The sequence below is a fragment of the Sorex araneus genome, chromosome 4 (genome assembly GCF_027595985.1).
Source record: "Sorex araneus isolate mSorAra2 chromosome 4, mSorAra2.pri, whole genome shotgun sequence".
Classification (NCBI taxonomy): Eukaryota; Metazoa; Chordata; class Mammalia; order Eulipotyphla; family Soricidae; genus Sorex; species Sorex araneus.
Genome location: NC_073305.1, coordinates 173,032,058 through 173,054,389, shown reverse-complemented (window position 1 = coordinate 173,054,389; position 22,332 = coordinate 173,032,058). Strand labels below are relative to the sequence as shown.

General features: G+C 41.3%; 1 protein-coding gene across 1 annotated transcript in view; it reads right to left on the bottom strand.

The window, feature by feature from the left end:
- Positions 1 to 1,732: 1,732 nt before the first annotated feature.
- GRM1 (glutamate metabotropic receptor 1) overlaps positions 1,733 to 22,332 on the bottom strand; it is a 478,994-nt gene continuing 458,394 nt past the window's right edge. The window contains 1 exon segment of the mRNA XM_004608987.2: positions 1,733 to 5,428. Within this exon segment, the coding sequence (XP_004609044.2) occupies positions 4,447 to 5,428 (982 nt within the window). The 3' untranslated portion in view covers positions 1,733 to 4,446.

Here is a 22,332-nt window from a genome sequence, read left to right as displayed (position 1 = left end):
TTGTAGGTGGAAATACAGAGTTCCAAATCCCATGAGAATCCTGGAGTAAATTTTCAAAGAACTAAACTGGGGAAAACTATATGTTGTTACATACAACACTAATTTATTACTCTTCACAAACATTTACCAAACATCTGTTTTTCCCTACAGGATCAGAAACTATCAGAAACTAGAAAGGTAAAAAAAAAAAAAAAAAAAAAAAAAAAAAAAAAAAAAAGATCTCAACCAAACACAAGCTTGCAATTTATTGAGGGGAAGAGATACATGAACTTATATCATGTAGAAAGGGCTGAGTAAAATTGTCAATTGTCGCAAAAGATCCCAATCCCTACGTGAAATCCAGAACTCTGGAGAGGAATATGAATTCACAAGTTCTATTTTATGACTTGGAGGCAGATGAATCCCTGCTGAGTTGCTTGCTAGCAGATAGACTTTGGGCAAGTTATTTTAGTTCTTTTAAATGTTTGTGTAGAAGTCAACTGGGGAGAAGAAATTTGAATGAGTGAGAACCTAGCACAGTATTTACCACAGAGTAGATTCAAACAAAACTGCTTCCTGTTCATTGACGCTTTCTCTGGCCATTTGTTCTCAATAGAAATCTCTGGACCAGTTATGCATATAGCGTTGGTGGTATTTGGTTCCCAAACACAAACTGTCTAGGTGTATTCCTTAAGGCAAAACTTCCGGATTGCAAAGTGATATTTCTTAGGACCTACCATGATACATGGGTCTATTTTTTAAACTACATATCTGAAGCACCTTTTTTCTTCTAGTTTTCTTCTTCTGTTTCTCATTTTCTCTTCACTGGCTTTTCTCTGGTGACACCAAGCTCCCATTTCTTTGTTTCTCATTCTATTTTCCAGCACACTGAAGAAAATCCTGGCATCTTAGCTACTGGCTCTGGCAATTTCACCTCTCTCAGCCTTCCCAAATAGAGTTTGCTCCTTCCATTAAAGCTTACGGGGCTCTCCCGGTTGTGGCCCTTGCACTATGTTCTCTTTTTAAAAAACATTTTATAGATGCTTTGCCTTGTAGTCATTTTATAGCACAAGACAGGGATATCAGAGACTCCTTTGTTCTGAGAGCTAATGAACTCTCTGGAACGTAGGAGATGCTTAGAATGTAAGGAGGAAAATATCATCAAAGAAAACTGTTCTTTCTAGAGTGTCAGCCAAGGACAGAAAAATATGAAAAAAAAAAACTTTTTGGACACAAATGAAATAAAGATAGGGGCCTATGGATGCTTCTTTCCCTAAAGTGCTGCTGAAATGCTAGAATTAGTCAAGCTTTTTTATCAAAAGAAAAACAGAAATGCCATGCTTACCATGGGTATTAAAATTTTAAAAATGTATTTTATTAAAGATCTTTTTATTTGTTTGTTTGGGGGTAACATTTGAAAGTGTTTAAGGCTTACTACTGTCTCTGCACTCATGGAGACAAAATGGGGATCCTTAGTTAGCCTCACACAAGGCAAATGCTCTACCCACTATACTATCTCTTCAGCTCCAATAATGCAAACATTTAGAATTTGACTTATTATCTTCCTCATAAAAAAAATGTCCTAACCTGTGTCTTCTACCTGGTTTTAGGATTTGTGTATGGTCTTCTGACTTTCACTTAGAAGAAATATTTTGAGTGAAATCAAACCATTGGAACTCTTTTTAAAACCAACCTTTGCTTTTTTTCTATGATTGTTAACTCTAAGTATATAGAAGAAACACATACATTTAATTAGTAGAAAATATTTTTATTATACAGCATTATGAAGATTATTTGACAAAAGGCAGTTATGAGCCAAGGAAAACACTTTTACAAGAAGCTGAACAACTAGTTCAAGCATATACACTGAAGTGAAGAGTTTCTGCCCTTTTGGTATAGGATATGTATGGATACATCTCCAACTTTGAAAAATTATGATATAAGAGCTATTATTCTATTGTATTCAGGAAGTCTCTTAATCATAATAATAATAAGCATTCAGAAAAATAATCAGTCTTGATATGCTCACCAAATGTCTCAAACCCAAAGCTCAGAACACATTGATATATTATCTGAATAGTTTAAGCAGATTTTCAGATATAGTCTTACTAAAAAATGTCTATATGCACAGGATCTGTGATATCTAGGACATACAGTAGTGAAATTAAGATGTAGTAAAGCCTGTTTCACTAATAATAGATAGCATACATTTTTTTGGCTAGTTTGCCAATGAGTGACCCATCTATTAAATGTTTTCCTCAATTGACTTCATTACATTATATGGAGCCAGAACCCACATTTCTGCCATGAGCTCCTTCTATCAAATATACTAGAAAATAATTTTTTAAGAAAAGAAAGTCAGTTGTTGGTATGGACCTAACTAAACTTGGCAGCAGACTAAGGAAGGCTTCAGAAACACAAATATTCCAACTTAAATGTTGGTGTTAAATTTTGAACAAATGATACATAAAGTGTTACATTTTGAACAAATGATACTCTAAAGTGATTTTCTGCTGAATATAGAGCAGCTTCAACATGAAGAAAATTAAACTAGGACTGAACATAAGATATAAGGAAAAATACTTAAGAGGTTAGGATCCATCTCACAAATAATATAAGAAATCAGATGGGCAAGAAAAATCACTTTATTTGGGACAAGAACAGAGGATAAAAAATGGAGGGTAAAAAATGAAAGAATTAGACAATATGTATATGGATCTTTACAAATAACAAGAACAAAAGGAAAGTAAGAGCAGTGAAAATATATGAATAAAACATAGAAGTAGAAAGTAAGAGTGAAAAAGTAAGAAAAATAACTAGAGAAATCATGAGCCTACTAGAGATTGATATATACTGTAAGCACACCGAGCTCAGGGAGCCGTGAAAATTCCTTATAAAAAATCTAAAGTAGCCTGATATAATCTAAATACTGTCATTTTAATCTTACCTTTTGATAATGATGTGTTTACAAGTTTATAAAATGTACTTTTCATTAGTCACAGTTTTCATAAACTTTTAATGTAACAAATTGTCAAACCACTTCGTTAATGATAAATTTCCACATTATAAGATATCTGAAATACATCTCTAAGAAGGACTGTATGAACTACACATGGAAAACATCAAACCACAGCACTCAAACTTCCAAAGACATTCTGTGGATATTAGTGACAGTGACATATAAAACAACACTGGAACAGAAACGTATCTATTCTATAGCCAAAAACAATCTTGTAGTTGCAGTTAGATTGACATTACATTGCACAAATTTTATTATTATGTGTATACAAGGACACAAGAACACATTCACTCACTAGTTACGGGAACTTCAGTGACAAGAGGAAAGAATTATTTGTCATTTAAACCAGCAATAATAGTTGCTATGGGTACACCATTGAGTGTAAAGATGGATTTGATTCTGTAGTACACGGGGAAAAAACAATGGCACCAACCGCACAAACTGCCTCTTAGAAGTTCAAATGGTAAATATTATTTGCTACAGTAAATGGAAGGTGACAATTTTTGCCTCCTGCCTTTTCTTTATCTGAACGGCCTCCTTGGCACAAAACACGAATCTACAAAAGATCTTCTGCCCCTCTCTAAACAAATCGTAGTCTGTCTGTAACCCCCAAACCACCAAGAGCCAAGTGTCCAAAGACGGGAAGCTAAAGCCCGACACGCTTAAGGGACTGTCTTGCTTCTTGTTCTGTCATTCCTCGTCCCTCCCGATGAAACACATTTTTGGGGTGATTATTTTGCACTTATTTGTTTTCCTAAATGGAGGAGGAGGGGAAATCACAGCACAGCAGCAGAGTGTGGGGGTGGGGGATGGGGTGTGTGTGTGGGGGGGGGGGGGTGTCCAGGCCCTTCCTCCAAGTGAGACCCCGCAAAACCGCAATTCAGTGGGGAAAGCAGCGGGGACGAAAGAGACGAATGCTTGGAACCCTGGTGTCTGGGAAAAGGACAGGAGAGAGTGGAGCTACTGTCACTTCATCTGTCCTCTGCGAGGGGGACTGTGGGGGGGGGTTGTGGGGGTGCCTCACCCACCTGCTCTGTCTCCTCCTCGCCCACGGTGACCCTCAGGAGGCAAATAGAGCATGCAGCTGACTCGCCCCTTTGCAAGCTAGCAAGCAGCGGGCGCGCAGACCCACGCACGACGACGGTCACAGAGACACGCTGCTTCTTTGCTCAGGGCGAGGAGACACCCCTTCCTCCACGCGAGGCTCCGCGGGCGCCCCCGCTTTCCAGGGAAGGCTTTGGCAGATGTTCCAGCCCCGGGGGGGGAATCCTGGCCAGGGTGGTACCGTGGGTGGGTGCAGAAACCTCCCACTGCCAACTCGGGTCTCGCACCACCGCGTCCCACCTTCCGCTCCCATCGGGGGTAGGGGTGGGGGTGGGGGGACTGGGGGAGCGTCCACCTCTGCGCGCGTCCCCTCCTGACACCTGGGGCTCCCGCACGGCGGCTCCCTACAGGGTGGACGAGCTTTGCTTATAGTCCCTCAGGATGACCGAGGCGTAGGTGACGTTGGGGGGGCTGCAGAGCACCGACTCGGACACGGGCGAGCTGGGCACGGAGCTGCCCGACGCCACCGAGTCGCGGAAGGGGGACGGCGGGGTGAGCGCGGGCGAATCTTCGGGGGTGGCCTTGCCGGTGGCGGCGGCCTGCAGCTCGTCGTCGTCGTCCTCCAGCTCGTCCTCCTCCGTGTTCCCCTCCCGCTCGTACAGGTACTCCTGCAGCAGCTTGAAGCGCTCGCTGTCGTCGTCGTCGTCGTCGTCGTCGTCGTCCAGGGCCGGGGGCGAGGCGGGCTCCTCGCCGAAAGTGCTCAGCTGCAGTGGCAACATCTGCAGGTGCTGCGGAGCCGCCGGGGTAGTGGTGGTGGTGGCGGCGGCGGCGGCGTACAGGGACCGCACCCCGTTCCCGGGGACCCCCGGGCCCGCGATCACCGAGTTGAAATCGGGGATCCCTCCCCCACTGCCGCCGCCGCCGCCGCCGCCGAAGTTGTTGGCCACGCCCTGGAGCTGGTCCATCAGGGCCTTGGGCTGCGGCTGGGGCGGCTGCTGGGGGGGCGGGGGCAGGCCGCGGGGAGCCCCGGGGTCGGCCAGGAAGAGGGGGGTCTCCTCGGCCGTCAGGTGCGCGGGCAGCGGCGGGGTGCCCGGGGACGTGGGCACGCGGCGGTGCACCACCATGGAAGGGCTGCTGGGGGGGCTGAAGGCCACCGGCGGGGCCTCTTCCTCCTCCACGTTGTACAGGGCCTTGGTGCTGGTATCCGAAAAGGTCAGACTCTTGCCCGAGCCTTGGTAGCTTTTGGTGAGGGGTTTGATGACGGCCGTCTGGTTGCAGGCCATCTCGTTGGTCTTCACGTGCACGGAGAGGCGTTGCCACATGTGCTGGCCCTTGGGCACCTGCCGGCCACCGGGTTCAGACCAGGACACAGACTTGCCGTTAGAACTAGGGAGGAAAATAGAGACAGGTTGATTGGCAGGCGCGCCACGCACGCAACCGCAACCAGAGGCTGGACTGCCGCCACCTCCGAGCGAGCTGTCTGCCCCACTTTCGGGCCCCCGGCCTGTCGTTGGATGGTCCAGTCACCCAAGCTGCACGCAAGCTGCATCACCACTGCCTGCCTCAGAAGAAACCTGTCTATTTCTATTTACCTTTTTTTTTTTTTTGCTTTTTGGGTCACACCCGGCAATGCACAGGGGTTACCTCCTGGCTTTGCACTCAGGAGTCACTCCTGGCAGTGCTCAGGGTACCATATGGGACGCTGGAATCAAACCTGGGTCTGCCGCGTGCAAGGCAAACGCCCTACCCGCTGTGCTATTGCTCCAGCCCCATGTCTATTTCTATTTAGATCTGTAATTTCACCCAGTGATATTCTCTCTCTCTCTCTCTCTCTCTCTCTCTCTCTCTCTCTCTCTCTCTCTCTCTCTCTCTCTCTCTCTCTCTCCTCTTCTCATCTCTCTTTCTTTCTCTCCTCTCTCTTCTCTCTCTCTTTCACACACACAGACAATGATAATGTTGTAGCTCAAAGTAAGCCTTCAAAAAAAGAAAACAATCGTCCAAAGAAAGTAATTAAAAATAAAACCTTGGTTACATGTGGACAAAAGGTAATGATTATAACTTTTTTTGGGGGGTGGGGGTTGATGTTCTAGAGCTGTGTTCAAGGAACCCCAGGGACACTCCTGGCTTCAACTCTAGGATCCAAGGATGTGGTTCTCTTCCATTCCTGTGGTGCAAGGGACCCTGTAAGTATTAGAGGACACCAGGGTGGAATCTAGTGGTGTTCCTGGGGCCATGCAGTAACAGGGATGGAGCCAGGGGTGGACGCATGCAATGCATGCACATCTGAGCCCTGTGCTTTCTCTGTAGCCCTCTGATTGTTAGCTCTCAACCATCTAAGCTCTTAGTGTCAGGTACAAATTCAAACCCACATATCAAACTACTCTCAGTGTCCTGTGGTTAGAAAATACATGCCCTCAGTCCAGTTCCCATTCTGACATGCAAGCAAATCCTGTTACCAGACAGAGTGGTCATTCACGGGTTGCCTGTATGGAAGACAGAAAAGTAGTGACAGAAAAACCCAGCTCTGTGCTTCACTGAAGTGTTTCATAGGTTTTGATTTTCTCTTTGTTTCAACACATGTAACTGATCCCAGTTCATATACAAACCCCGATTCACAGTGGCCGGCTTGGATTTTCACACTAGGAACATGAAACTAGGTGTGTCGGAAGAAAGATATCAAATCAGAAAACCAGCAAAATACAGATGTCCATGTAACTGCTTTTGTTCTTAGCCAGAGTTTGAGACAAATGAGATGAGATTATAGCTCAGATCAAGCAGAGAATTTACTGAGATGAAGATCCCGCAGGCACCAAGCCTTACTGAAGAAGAATCTTAGGAAACCAGCCACCCTTCTGCAGGATTCTGACTTTTCTCCATGGGTGCCTCTGAAAACCAACTAAAGGCAATATCTCTGAAGGAGAAAAATATGAGCTGCAGTGTGTGTACTCATTTCTAATTCTAGTCTGTAGATTGCAATCACTGGTTTTACTTTAGAAATCAGATTATTTTCTCTAGAACTATTAGCAGAAGGTGGTACCTTACCAGGCATGCCATTAATAACAATAGTGTTAATACTTAAGTTCAGAAATCATTTTTCTTTTTTAAAGAGTTTGGTTTATCCCTGTATTTGTGAAAATAATAGAGATGCAAAAACAGAGATAGCTCATTTGTGATATCAGAAGGTATAAAGGAAATAAAACAGTTCCCCCTCTTAGGTGAATGTGTGAAATGTACAAATTTTTTAGCAGTCTTGTTGAGAAAAATGTAGGAAATATCAATGGTTAACACTTGCATATTTAATAACTTTAAAAATAAAAGAATGAGTACTTCAAAATTCTGTGTGAATGCAACATCTATGATAAAGATAATGTCTTGGTAGTTTATGGCTTTTAGCTCAAAAAAATTAAAGTGAAAACAGAATTCTCATAGAAGTTCTGATATTAACTACATGAAATTCTGGTTACAGAGGTCATAAGATAAACATTAAAATATTGATCTTATTGTTAGAGATTTAGTTTGTTCAATATCTGAAAAACTATGCTTTCTGAAATAATTGCTGAATAAAAATGTCAAAATCTCATCTCCAAACTACCACATAAAGACTAATATTTCACTCAAATATTTGCTAGCTGTAGCTAGTTTTGAGAATGTACCACTGCTTCTAAGCTTCTGCACTGTCTTGTTACACAAGTTTTTGAGTTGAGAAAATTGAAGGATAGGGTTGAGCTTTCCAGCAATAATAGCCATCAGCTAAAAGCAAGACCAGAATCCACACTTCCTCTTCTGAGCATGAAATTCTAGGTAAACTCACTTTGAGCTTTCTCAGTCCTCTCCACTCATACAATATCTCTGTGTGCATTTAGCATTCCTCTGCCTTGTTAAAAAGAAAACTATTTATTTGACTCTTGCCTTGTTTAAATCAAATATGTTCTATTAGATGATCTTCCTCAATGATTTAGTCTCCTTTAAATTACAGTGGGGATAGTTTTCCTTTCCCCACCTACATTCCACTCAGTGCTCATTAGGAATACCATTGGGGCTAGGAATCTAGTCAACTGGTAGACCACATGAAGTTCTATGATTAATACTCAGCACCTCATGACATTTGCCTACCATGTTCTCCTACATATGTATATATGGACACTCACTCAACACTGCCAGGTGTGGACCCCACAACAATATAACAAATACATATCAAACCTTCTAAAATTGGTATTTAGTAGCCCATGTGTGTTTATAAAAGGGAGTTATTTGGGAAATAATTTGCATCTAATTTAAACATTAGACGTGTATATCTCAACAAATCATTGATCCAACCTCCAATGATAGTAGCAAAAGTACAGTTTTAAAAATCATGCATTCCTGGAACCTACCTTACTCAGTCACCCACTCAAACACTCATTCAGTCACTTAGGCTGAGTTTCTCATTGTCCAGGGTTTATGATGGTCTCCTTTTTTATTTTCTTTTTGGGTCACACCTGTCGGTGCACAGGAGTTACTCCTGGCTCTGCACTTAGGAATTATTCCTGGCGGTGCTCAGTGGACCATATGGGATGCTGGGAATCGAACCCGGGTCGGCCATGTGCAAGGCAAACGCCCTACCCGCTGTGCTATCGGTCCAGCCCCATATGATGGTCTCCTTTTAAAAACTAACAGCAATTCTCTCTGTTAAAGATACTATTGACCATCTTGTATCCAGATCATTACTATTTAGGTTTCTTTTTTAATTGAATCATAGTGAAATACACAGTTACAAAGTTTTTTATAATTGGGTTTCAGTCATATAATGTTCCAACACCAGCCTTTCACCAGTGTACATTTTCTACACTATTTAGTTTTTTAAATCCAATACCAATTTTTCACATGCTGGGAGAAAATCACCCTGACCATCAACATTCACAAGTTTTCTTTCCCTCAGAGTCTTGCTCTAGATTTTCTGTAAAGTATTGTTTAATTAGGAAACAGTTCTAATGCTCTAGGGCATTTATCAGACATAAATATTAGATCTTTTTTTTTCTCAAGACCAAAATTAATTGTTTTCTAAATAAGTAGTAAAAAATGCATCATATCATAAGAAAAGTAGTAGTATAGAATATGAACTTTGGTCCTCCTGGGTTTATTTTTAACCTGTGATCTGTCATCAGCTTGAACAGTCCATGAATCTATATAGACATTAAGCATTGTTTTTAGAGGAACTTAATCATGTATCACCATATTATTCATGGTTATTTTTAAGTGCATGCGTGTAAATTCTGTTATGAAAAAAGTATGCTGCTAAATAAAAATGTAACCAACCAAATATTAAGAGATTTGCCTTATCTTTTAGTGTGTGTTTCCAAGTAATCACTAGTAAAACTTACAATTGCTATCTTTAAGATTACTCAGGTTATCTTAATTACTAACAGTGTTGGGTTTGAAAAGAAATTATTCTCTTTGTAAAGGTTGGGAATCCCATTGCTGTGGTATTAGAAAGAGAAAAATATACAAATAAAGGGAAATGAAAAGGTATATATGCCTGATTAAAAGGCAATCTACTAGGAAATAAGATTTCTATTTAATTCCAGGTAACTTTAATACCTGATGATTTAGCCACCAGTTTATTTCTTTTATTGCTTAATTTTGTTCAGCTTTTTAATCTTAGAAAATGCATATTGGTCTAGAGATATAACATAATTATATCACAGTGTGCATGCACAAAATTACACACATCTTACTCTAATTTCAAAACATAGACTTCAGGTCTTATGCAATTTCAAACTTGAAGATTAAAAGGCAGTAGCATTTGATATAAATATCTTGGGTGGTTCATTATCTTTATTGATACTGAAGTTGTTGGAAGAAAACTTTATTAGACCCAAGAGTAATGCAAAGCAGAGAGCTGCTGTGTACATAGTGTGCAAAATTAAGCAGGCCTGGGGCTGCAGTTGAGCTACAATAGGCTGGAGATGTGCTTTGGTTTTGCTTTCATTAGATAAGTATTGCAATCCCCCCAAACAGAAAACCCAATATTTACAGCACTTTAGAGAATAGTTAAAAGTGGGTGGTGTAAACAGATTAGTATATCTTTGGCATTCAGAGTGATCCTGTCTGTTTTATTTGTTTCAATAAGTACTAGTTACATCTGCAGAGTATACTGCTCTCTGCTCCAGAGAGGTCTAAAACGGGAATAACAGTGGGTGGGTGTTTGAGATCAGGAGGGAAGCATCCTGCACAAGCTGCCTGAGGGGGAAGCTTACACAACACCTGTCTCCCTTCTGTCCAAATCTAGGCTTTGCCACGAGGCTTAATAGCTTCACCGCAGACACAAGGATGATATCCAGAGAGCCCACAGACATGGCAAGACTGTCACGTAAGGCACAGAGACTCACTCTCTGGAGCCTGAGGAGGTTAGCATGTGTTCTCTCTGAAAGCAAAAAAATGTAAACAGGAAAAAGTCACTGAGTCCCAGCATGCCAAGATAGAGTCCCTTAGTAAGAACACACGCCAAACCACAGGCGTGCAGGCTGTTTGACTGCAGCCTTGCAGTCACATCTAGGATGGGAGATTTTTCCAGGAAAGGGTACTACTATCCCCAGAGAGACTCTCCAAAAGCAATCACGGAGATGAAGGCAGGCGTGTCAGTGTCCAGACAGCTCACTTCTACCTGCTATTGCTTTCAAGAAACTGGAACCAGTAGGTGAATCCTCCCCAAGCTTTCTAAGCTAATCTTTAATATAAAGGATGCCCACTGATTTCAGTTTTACTTCTTGAAATCATTCCCCAAAGAAACCAACCTGCATATTAAATATATATATGCACATATATACATATATTTATATTTTCTGGCAGCTTATCTCAACATAATTAAAATTTCTCACCTTTTGACTCACCACTAGCTGAAAGGTAGAGAATCTCGGAATGCATTACTGAAGAAAAACACTTTCTGATTACATGACAAATTGGTAGATTCTGCTGATGGTAAAATATAAATAGCACTGTGAGTTTCATCCTCCCCTTTGATTCTCATCTCATGATAAGGTAGTGAGAGAACCACTTGACTTGCTGGAATTTATAATATTCAGATTCTAAATGTATAGTTCTTCTTTCATACTCTTTACATGATAAGTATATGCAGCAGGATAAAAGTCAATTTGAAAGAAAATAAGTTTGCCTTTATTATTTGTTTCAGTGCCTCATCATATATTGTTATTATTACCATTGCTATTATTGGTGCTTTCAGTGGATAAAATTGAGATCTTCACACATGTGAAGTCTGTACTATACCAATGAGTCATACATATCTCTGACTATGGTTTGCTAATTAAGGCATATGCTTTATTTGATGCATAAATCCCCCCCAAGTCAGCCGCAAATAAAATAACCTCATCAAAGTCAACGAAACATAAAAGGTTCCATAACCTTTGCTAAGGTTTATAGCCTATGGCTGAGAAAATTTTATAAATATTCCTGATAGAAGAATTCTTATGGTTGCTCTTTTTTTTCAAGTACATTTAAAATAACCCTTCATTTCAAATCTATCATGATTACTGGCTAGTGAAATAAATTCTTTTTAAAACTTTTATTATTATTTGTTTTTTGAGCCACACTCTGCAGTGCACGGGGCCTACTCCTGGCTCTGTGACTAGGGATCACTCCTGGTGATGCTCGGGGAAATGTATGGGGAACCAGGGATTAAACCTAGGTTGGTCATGTCCTAGGGAAATGCCTTACCTGCTATAATATATCTCCAGCTTGTGTAAAAGAAATTCATATGACAAAGTTCATTAAAAATATGATATTGGTGTGAGAGCATTATTATAGCCAAGTTATACCAGGGGTAATTATATTCCTTCAGAAAGTATGGATGAAACTAGGTTTTGTTCCCTTCTAAAGAACTTCAAGTATTTTCACTTTTCTTAAAGCTCTTTGCCAGACCTGTAGTTTCAACAGGGACTCTATGATCTCTATGATGCTTTTCATCTCCACCTGAAGTTCTCATAATTTTCCTTAATCATTTAGAGAAGAGACTGTACTCTGCATGAATTATTCTTTGGAGTCAGTATAGACCAAGACACAGCATAATAGCCCAGGAGACAATTTTCCAGTTTCCCTTCTGCTGGTAATTCAGGACCTTGCACGCTCATAACTGTGAGGACTGACTGTCACAGACAGGACACACCATTTTTTTCTTTATAGGAACAGTCAAAGCTAAAAATACTCCCTCTCCATTTGTAATGCACAGCTTTCAAGCTACTGATAGCTTCCTTATCCCTTACATTCCCAAGAAACATATCTTGTATAAATTCTATTTTGAAAACTCAACAACCAACCTGTTAGGTTATTGATTCTCCTTTCTTACTTTCTCTTTCTTTTTCTCTTTCTCTTTTTCTCTCTTCCTTTCTTAATGTTTCTTTCCTTCTTTCTCTTTCTTTCTTTCTTTCTTTCTTTCTTTCTTTCTTTCTTTCTTTCTTTCTTTCTTTCTTTCTTATTTCTTTCTTACCAAGGATATACACATTTTAACCTTTTTTTTGCTTTAAGACACTCACCATAAGTCATGAAACGCCAGTTGACTCTCTTCTCTTTAGCCATGACAGGGCAAACTCATCTATTTATTTCCATCAGTCCCTTTTGATAGGATGGCAGCACCAGTCATAACCAGGTTCTCCTTGCTGTGTTCTTGATTAGACTCAACCCAGGTTACAAAAAACACTCAATACCTTTTGATTCTAGAGAGTGACAGGGCGTAGATCCACGCTTACTAGGATAGCTCTTATCTCAATGTGAAAAGGTCTCTGAATGACCACCCAGAGCCTATTAACATGGCCACCATATTTTCCCCTCTAAGAATCAAGATGGCTTGGTTGAGACCACCTTGGTCTTGGGCCTTGATGGGACTATCCCAGAATGCACCCCCACTGAGTGAAGAGAAGAGATGCTCTGGCCCCGTTTACCAGCCTCCATGGCCTGGTTGAGTAGCAAAGATTTAAACAAATTGGGCTCTTTTCATCTGAAGAGCTATTCAAGTCACAGACACCTCACCAGTGGTTCCCTCCTGCTGCAGGAATGTGTACCTTTGACTCTCCCAGGACTTTGAAGGGCTGTAAAGGAACAGCTGAAAATGACCACAGACTCCATGCACAATGAATTGAACATGGTCTATGTTCTTTTGTAAACTTAAAGAGGCACTGTCAAGATCTAAAGGTCAAAAACTGCATCAAACATGCACCGTTTTTATCAGATAGGGAAAATCTGATAAAAATCATTGAGAATTCTGGAAAAATGGCTATGCCTTTTGTAAAATCCCTTATGCGGGACTCACAAAACTTTTGTTTTATGTTCTCCAGGGTGTGGGAGGGCCCCCAGCGGAGTTTTATATTGGCATTCACCCCCTCAAACTGACATTATGGAATGCTTCCATAAGCTTGAGTTATGGGATTTTGCTTCATTGTAGACAGGATTGCTTCAAACATTTGTATTTGTGCAACAGCTTAAAAGGCAAAAGGAAAAAAAAAAAAAGGAAAAAGAAAAAAGAAAAGCAAGTGGTTGGTTTGCCAAGGAGAAGCTGACAAATTTGTGAAGGGGGAAAATTCACTTTCAAGCTTGTGAGTGGGAGTCACAAACAAAAGTGAATCTCCAGAATCGGAAAAAGTGTTGCATCTTGCATCGAAACATAAAAAAAAAGCAAAGAAAACAATTGAACTACCACCTTGACAGTGCCCTTTTAAGAACAATGGACAATTAAATTAAGTCGTGCAAACCATGGCACGTAAATGGTTTCTCATTCTTGATGGCATGCACCACATCTGTTTCCATGTTAGAAAGTGGAAAAATCCAGGAGAGAGAAAGCAAGGGGCAAACCACTCTATTTTCCATGCAGCTTCTCTTACACATTCACTGCAGTGTGGGGGTTTTCAAAGCTGCACATGTGCCGACGGACATTGGCTGGTGGGCGAGATTTCTGGCTGCCTCTTCCTGAAGATTGAAAAGAAAAAGACACTCAGTGAGTGAGTGGTTATACAGGTGAACAGATATGGCGGTTACACCACTCAGGTGGTGCCTGGGCCTGCGTGGGGTCTGGCCTGCCCTGGAACCTTTCTCTGATGGATCTCCGTCTCCATGTCCACATCTTCTTTGCACCACCTGAGCGCTTCTGACTGCCAGACTCCATTCTAAAAGCCACATCAGTGGAGTGTGTGCTTACTTGTCTCCCATAAGACATCTCGCTATTTCTACTGTGAGTGCACCCACCCCAAATCAACTCTCTCTCTCTCTGCTCTTGGCAAACCTCTTTATGTATTGTTGGTGGCTGTGAATTCCACTTCCCAGAGCAGACTTACACCAATGGAGGTTGAATCTTCCCACTCACTAGCCTCCTATCAGAAGCTCATGGGCTTCATGTCCAAGGCTTTGACACCTGTTGATGTTGTTGGGACTGTACCTGAAGGTGTTAGTTGTCACCAGGACCGTATTTGACATTATTAGGGAGTGTCAGGGAAGGTATATGGTGCCAGGCCTCTCACATGAAAGCCATATGCTCTACCACTTGGTCTACATTCTAAGTCTTCGGCTTTCAGTTTTATTTGTACTGCCAGCTACCCTTCACTATGTTATCATAAAAGCATGATCTCTTCTCATGAAAGTCATAGCTATCTCTTGGCTCTCACAAGATTGATTGTGTCTAACGGTGAATCAAAGGGATTGAGGGGATGCCAATGGATCCCCATGTAGATTAAAAATAAATCCACCCCAAGAGGAGACTATAATTTCACTCCCTTGTTGGATACTTCCTTCTATAGGACATACAGTGATGTGATAAGGGGAAATAAAGCATTAAACAGGCATGACAAGACTTATCGATGGAGTGACAGTTTCCATCAGTTGCTGGAATGAGAATAAACAGTATTTTTCTGAATAGCCCCTCAGATGGTGGTAAGTTAAAACTTTCTTACTTCACTGCCACTCCACAGGAAAGAGTTCAAAAAATCATTTCAATAACAAGATGCTAAAGATGGACCATGAGCAGGGTGCTGTTTGGGTACGGATGAAGTTGGTTGAGCTGGGGACAAGATTCCATATTAGATAACTCTTTAGTAAAATCCCCTAGAAGACTCTAAAGATTCATAAGTCTGCTTAATGTATCATTGTTGGACTAATTAGCCCCAAATTTTCTAATAATGCACTAATAGAAGAATATTAACCTATTAATCAAAAGAAAACTGTAACAGCTTCAGGCATAGCAGGGGCCTTTACTATACTTCTTTTTTAAAATTATAACCAGAAAAACAAAAGGTTTGAAATTCAGAATAGAAAGAGGAGATTTTGTAGGAATAGACTAGCCCGTTCCCATTCCAGTTCCTTAAGGCTGAGACCTGGCTCAAACTGGGAAGAGGCGAAATTGGAGCAGAATAGAATGTTAACACCTAAAAGAACAGAATTTAATCTAAATGAAACAAGTAGTAAAAAGATTTTCTATAGATATCTTGAGAATAAGAGAGTAATAAAATTAAATAATAGGTATGTTTATATCAAGTTGAACCACTTAATAACCCGTGTAAAAGCACACAATAAAGAACAATATAAAAATTCTCACACAGAGATGAGAATTTGAGACATTCTTGTGTAACTTCATTACCACTTTAGCAATGTTTATTTAAGAAAATGAAACAGAGACAATGTTTGCTATGGAACTTGACAAAATAATATATCCTTGACATTCAATATGCCCACCTGAAATCACGAAAATCATGAAAACATTAGAAAGTAGATTACCAGTAATCAAATAATGATGTTTGAATATATGAATTAAGTTTAGAAGGAAGAACCTTTAACCCATTAAATTATATTAGACCATTTATATGACCATTCTGCATTTATCATGACATAGGCAGACAATATTCTCAAAGTATTTGACTTTGTCTTTCTAAATTACTATATTCCTTTCAATCCTCTAATTCTACCTTTAGAAAATGTCTTAATGTCTTTAAATAGCCCTAGGTAGGGTTGAGGGTTCAGGACCCTAGAAGGTTGGCTTTATGGCACTGTAACCACTGCAGATATAGGGACCCACCATGAAGGCCCTTTGGTGTAGCACTTTTATTGTAGAACTTTCCTCCCGTTGTTCATCGATTTGCTCGAGCAGGCACCAGTAACATCTCCATCGTGAGACTTGTTGTTACTGTTTTTGGCATATCGAATACACCACAAGGAGCTTGACAGGCTCTGCTGTGAGGGTGGAATAATCTCAGTAGTTTGCTGGGCTCTCCAAGAGGGACAGAGGAATTGAATCTGAGTTGGCCGCGTGCAAGGCAAATGCCCTACCCACTGTGTTATCGCTCCAGTCCATGCTTGTTATATTACTAATTTTCTCTACCTGTTTTGTAAGTCATATTTAATGGGAAATGGAATCATTCACTGGTCCTCTCCAGGACAGGCTTTTGGCTTTCTTCTCCCTAGTTCCATTGACTCAGTATCCCAGCCTTTCACAACCCCCTTTGACCTAAAGATCGCTGCAATCCTCTGTAGCAATCAGCTGCCCGACCAGTAGACAAGCATGTGGAAAAATGGGGGTCTTGGGTACCATCTACAGACTTCAAATGACAGTGGTTGCTTCTTCCATGAACCTGCAAAGCCGTTGACCTAATATATAAAGTAAGAATCATGGCAAGTACATACTCTGTGCAGGTTGGAGGTCGCTTGAAGGTCGCTACTCTGTTGAATCAATATCCTTAATATCTGTGAAAGGCCAACAGTGAGGGTTTGGTGGGAGGGCAGGCTGAGGCAGGAGGGACACTGCTAGGGGGTATGTCTGGTTCAGTTTTCAGGGGCAACTACATAGTGACTAGCTGGAGGAAAGCCAAGCAGCCTCAGGGCTGGGTGCATGCTGGGTGGCAGCATGGAAGTTTGGTTGCAATGGAAACAGCTGAGTCCTACCCTTATCTCTTGCAATGGAATCTTGAGTTACATGGCAAATGAAACACCTTTACATGCTCCAGAAATATACCACAGAAGAAAGGAAAGACATTCACGTACTTCTAATAATTTTTCCTCCATAATTTCAACCAGGGGCCCCATTGCTTCCAACCAGAGCCACACGAATGGTGTAACTGGCCCTATCTTCTGGGATCTGGAATGATGAAAACCACCACTATTGAAATGTCTGTACATTCTAAAGACTTGTGCTGCTAACTTTAGCAGAGTGTGGTGCACCTTTACAGGTAGCGTGTCTGGGTCCCAGGCACAAGGACCAAGCTGTCAGGCCAACTTGGAACTCCTCCTGCAGTTAGTGTACAATTCAGTGGTTCTCTTGAGGGTTTTTGGCACAAGCACACTGTCAACCAGACTTTATACTGTAAACTAAGTAATTTGAAAGCCACCCAAATACATTCATGGCTGGAGATAGTTGTGGGGAGAGCAACCAGGATCTCCTCTATGATCCACCCAGCAATGCTCAGGGGTTACTCCTGGCTCTGCATTCAGGAATTAACTCCTGGCAGTGCAAGGATGGACCATATGGGATGCCAGGGATCAAATCTGGGTCAGCTGCCTGCAAAGCAAATGCTCTCCCCACTGTGCTATCATTCCGGCCCCGATACCCTTTCTTTAGTGTGTGCTTTTCACGTTGTGTTGAAATGAAATGCAAATGACCTATGCACACAGAGGTCACTTTCATAAAAGGAACAGTTTATTGAAGTTATAGACCAGTCCTTGGGAAACATGATACGTATTGGTCAACAGCATATAAACTGAGACAAGAGCTTGACTTTAGTGTGCTTTTAGCAACCGTAAAACCCAATATTCAACCCACCAGATTCAGCAAGAGAGAGTAAAAGCTTGGAGGGAAATCATAGCATATGGGGGCTTGTCAAATATATAAGTCCCAAATCTGTGCTTGAATCCTTTGGCAGAAGCTGTGGATTAAAAGAAACTCTAGTTTGAAAGGTTCCTTGTCAGTTTCGTCTGCTAGTACAATTTCTTTTCTTTATTCTCTCCTCTCCTCTCCTCTGCCTTCTCTTGCCTTCTCCTACCCTATCCACCTTCACCCTTCAACTTTCTTCTCTTTTCTACTTGCTTTTCTTTGTTATAGCCTTGGCATCAAGTTCATGAATTTTCTATAGCTTTATCCCATTTATTACCATTATCCAAATGATTTTTTGTTACATAAGCGACCACCTCTATTTGGGTGGGCAGAGTTCCATATGATTTTGTTCTCAAATGCTCTTTCTGTCACCACAGTCACATATCCATCCATTTTTTGCTACAGATACTTCTTACACGAACCTGAGAAGTCCTTACAGACACATATGAATCATTGTGAAATGGCAATAAGGATCACTAGAAAAGATCTCAGGAACAAATACTTTGTATTTACCTTTTACAGGCTAGGGTTTTCAACCGAAAAAGACTATTCTACTGGTATGTGTGAAAATGCTTCCTGGTAGAAATGTGGTCCCAGTTGAAGCCTTTATTATTAATACCCTTTCTCTGAGGGTTGCACAGATAAGAGACCAGACCTATAGAATGATCTCTCAGATGAGGAACATAAAGAATCATAGGAAGTGAGCAACAGAAAGACAAAGGCAAAAGAAATGTGCTTACTCTGAATGAAGAGAGGCAAGGATCCTTGGGACACTGGTAGAGAAAAATGATACTCTCTGATGGTGAGTGTGGTGTTGGAATGATGTATGCCTGAAACCATCATTTGAAACTATTTCAAATCATAGCACCTCAATAAAAATGAGGAGAAAAAGAAAACCATAGAACAAATCCATAGTACCTTAAGTTGATGTTCACTTATGCATGCCTTTTAGTAACTTTTCTTTTCTTTTTTTTTCTTTTTGGGGTCACACCCAGTGATGCACTCAGGAATAGCTCCTGACGTTGCTTTGGGGACCATGTGGAACGCTGGGAATTTAACCCGGGTCGGCCGCGTGCAAGGCAAATGCCCTACCTGCTGTGCTATTGCTCCAATGCGAAGTAACTTTTCTTCTTCAGGATTTTTCATGATTTCTAGTAGAAAACAAGCTGAATTTTTTTCTTTCTGAATTTCTTTTTTTCTTTCTTTTTGGCTGGCAACATTGACCACAGCAGGTCAAAGAAAAAGCAGGTATCCAGGAAGGTTAGCTGTTTGCGCCTGAAGTTGTATGTTCTGGAAGTTTTGAATGTGAATATGATTCACTTTCTAAATCGAGGGTCACAGATAACAGAAAGATCTCTTAATAGGCTGTACCCATGCTTTGCATGTCAGAGGCCTGAGTTTGGACCTGAATACCACCTGGTCCCCAAAGAAATGTCTGGAGAGACCCTTACGTACAGAGCCAAGAGTCTCTCCTGAGCACTGCATAGCTGGCCCCTAAAATAGAAAGTAACACCTGACAATGGTAGAGAAGCTATGTGCAGCTGCTGATTAAATGCATTATTAAGTTAATGATAGAACTCTAGCTCGTTCGGTCACACTTAAGTTGAATAACACAAAATGTTAAAAAATCCTCAAGGTTGCCATTTAGGTTATTGCTATTTCAAGTAATGCTGCAATCAATGTACTTGGTAATGCCTATGCACAGAATAAGAGAGAGTTTCTGTATCTTTTCTGTAGTATTGCTGACTGTACATGCCATTCATTTGGCTTATGTATTGTCAAAGTGCTTATGAGAATCTCTTTGGTTATTCAGGTCTGGGTTTTGTTTGTTTGGAGCATACCAAACAAATTTGTTATAAGATATTATTTCTGGCTGTACCCCTAGAATTTATTTCTGGCAGTTCTTGAAGTACTATATGCTTGGAGGGCTGGAGCAATAGCACAGCGGGTAGGATGTTAGCCTTGCACACGGCCAATCCGGGTTCAATTCCTCAGTCCCTCTCGAAGAACCCAGCAAGCTACTGAGAGTATCTCGCCCGCACGGCAGAGCCTGGCAAGCTCCCCATGGCGTATTCGATATGCCAAAAACAGTAACAACAAGTCTCACAATGGATATGTTACTGGTGCCCATTCGAGCAAATTGATGAGCAACGGGATGACAGTGCTACAGTGATATGCTTGGAGCACAGGGTCGAACCTGAGCCAGCCATGTGCAAGGCAAGAACCTCTGTACTATCACACTCCAGCCCCTTGATTTTTTGTTTGTTTGGTTGTTGTTGGAACACACTCGGTGTTCTCAGGACTTACTCTTGGCTCTGTGCTCAGGATCACTCCTGGAGGGGATCCCTGTGTGGTGCTGGGACTAGAACTTGGAATCACAGTGTGTAAGTTAACCAACTTACCCCTGTGCCAACTCTCTGCCCCAGGTCTGAGTTGCAGACCTTCTATTTTTGCGGGGGCACACATACTTTGGGTCCCCGGGGGCTACTCTGATGCTTGGGTTCACTCTTAGCAGTACACCCTGAGGTCCTGAGGGCCATATGATTTTTATTTATTTTTTCTTTTTGGGTCACACCCGGCAATGCACAGGGGTTAGGGTTACTCCTGGCTCATGCACTCAGGAATTACTCCTGGCGGTGCTCAGGGGACAATATCGAATGCTTGGAATCGAACCCTGGTCAGCCGCATGCAAGGCAAATGCCCTACCTGCTGTGTATCGCTCCAGCCCGCATGTGATTTCCTTTTTTTTAACTTTGGTGCACTATAGCCATATCAGGAGACCTGTAACCCCTCCTGAAATATCTCAGCCAACCATGTCAGCAGTCTGATGTGAGAACACAAGGATGTGATGTCTGATGATTCCCAAAAGCACCTGGGTGGTGCTCGGGTACCTCCAGAACCCCATGTGGCAGTGCCCAGACCATCAAGGGCTACACCCAGCCATTTGGATTCCATGCAGCTCTGGAGATTTGAGCAATGCCAGCCATATGTGAAGCATGCTCATTAAATCCTGAACCATCTCTCCAGCCTTTCGGGGACCCTGTGGTGTCAGGGAGTGACTTGCTTCCCAGATGCACATTAGTCCTTTGTGCTAACTCCTTCATCATCCTCAATTATTTTATATATTTTTTATCTTTTGTTTGTTTTGTTTGTTTGGGAGTCATTTCTGGTGGTTCTCCGGATTGACTTTTAACTCTGTGCTCAAGGATCATTTCTGGTGGGACTCAGGAGACCATACAGGAATCTAGGGATCGAATCCAGGTCAGTCACATGCAAGGTGAGTGCCCTACCTGCTGTACTATCACTCCAGCCCCTTACTTTTGATGTTTAAATCAGTTTCCAAACAAGAACTGAGAATTGCACTTTTTAAAAAGAATTTTTTGTATTTTTTTTAATTTTCAGTGAAGCAGGACATACTTTATTGAACAAAATTTGAAGAGGAAAATATGAAGAAGAGAAATAGAGGAATATGTGCTTAAGAGTATATATGGTATTCCCAAGAGTGGAAACGCAAAAAGAGAGAGAGAAGTTTTCAAGGGAGAACACACACTTCGGAGAGGCCTGTGTTCCTGTCTTTGTAAGTCTATGGACGTTTCCTTCTTTATCTTATTATTTGTTTGTTGAAGAAATACAGATAATTTCTGCCATATAAATTTTACAAGTACGTAAATCATTTTGGAGTCTCTTAAGCTGTTTTTCTCTTTTTCTACTCCCTATGTTTCCTATGAATTGACAATTATTATTGAAGACTTTATCAGATTCAAGGTTGGTAGTGTGAGCTGAATACATAGTTTATACAACAGGGTGTCTATTTCAAGTTACATCACAATGGAGAACATATGGGTTGGCAGATGAACGTTCAAAGGTTTGAAGTTTAGATCACTGTTATATTGGTCAACCAGATTCTTTTCTAAAGCATGATCCCTCATTAGCTCTTTGAACTTCTTAAGGTAGAATTCAAGTAAAACTACAAGCCAAATTGGTGGATCCTTATCAAAGTTCAGAATAATTGTTCAGTTTAGTGACTTTCTCTAGCAGTGGTCACTGTGTACCCTTAGGTCTGTTCCTATTTTCTAATTATTTCCCTTAGAGTTTTTTTTTCCTAGGGTTGAAGTACATAAATTTAACTTGGAGGAGAAGGTGCATTTTCTACATTTAAGGCTTTTCAACAACTTTATCTATGTTCTCCCCATCAGAGCGATGTCACCACTTTCTCTGCCTAGTACTGGGGAACAGATCAATGAAGTCAGGAACTTGATAGTATCTGCTTGAGATTTGCACAAAACTCCTGACTTGACATCTATTTTCCTCTCCTGAGTCTCACCTTCTCAACCTCAGGGGTCTCTCCTGATTTTCAAAGATTTTTTGTTTAGATTGTGGCTTCCTGCCACACATAACTCCAAAATTAGGCAAATGTCTTCCTGGGGAAACCTGACATGTTCTAGCAACTTTGAGA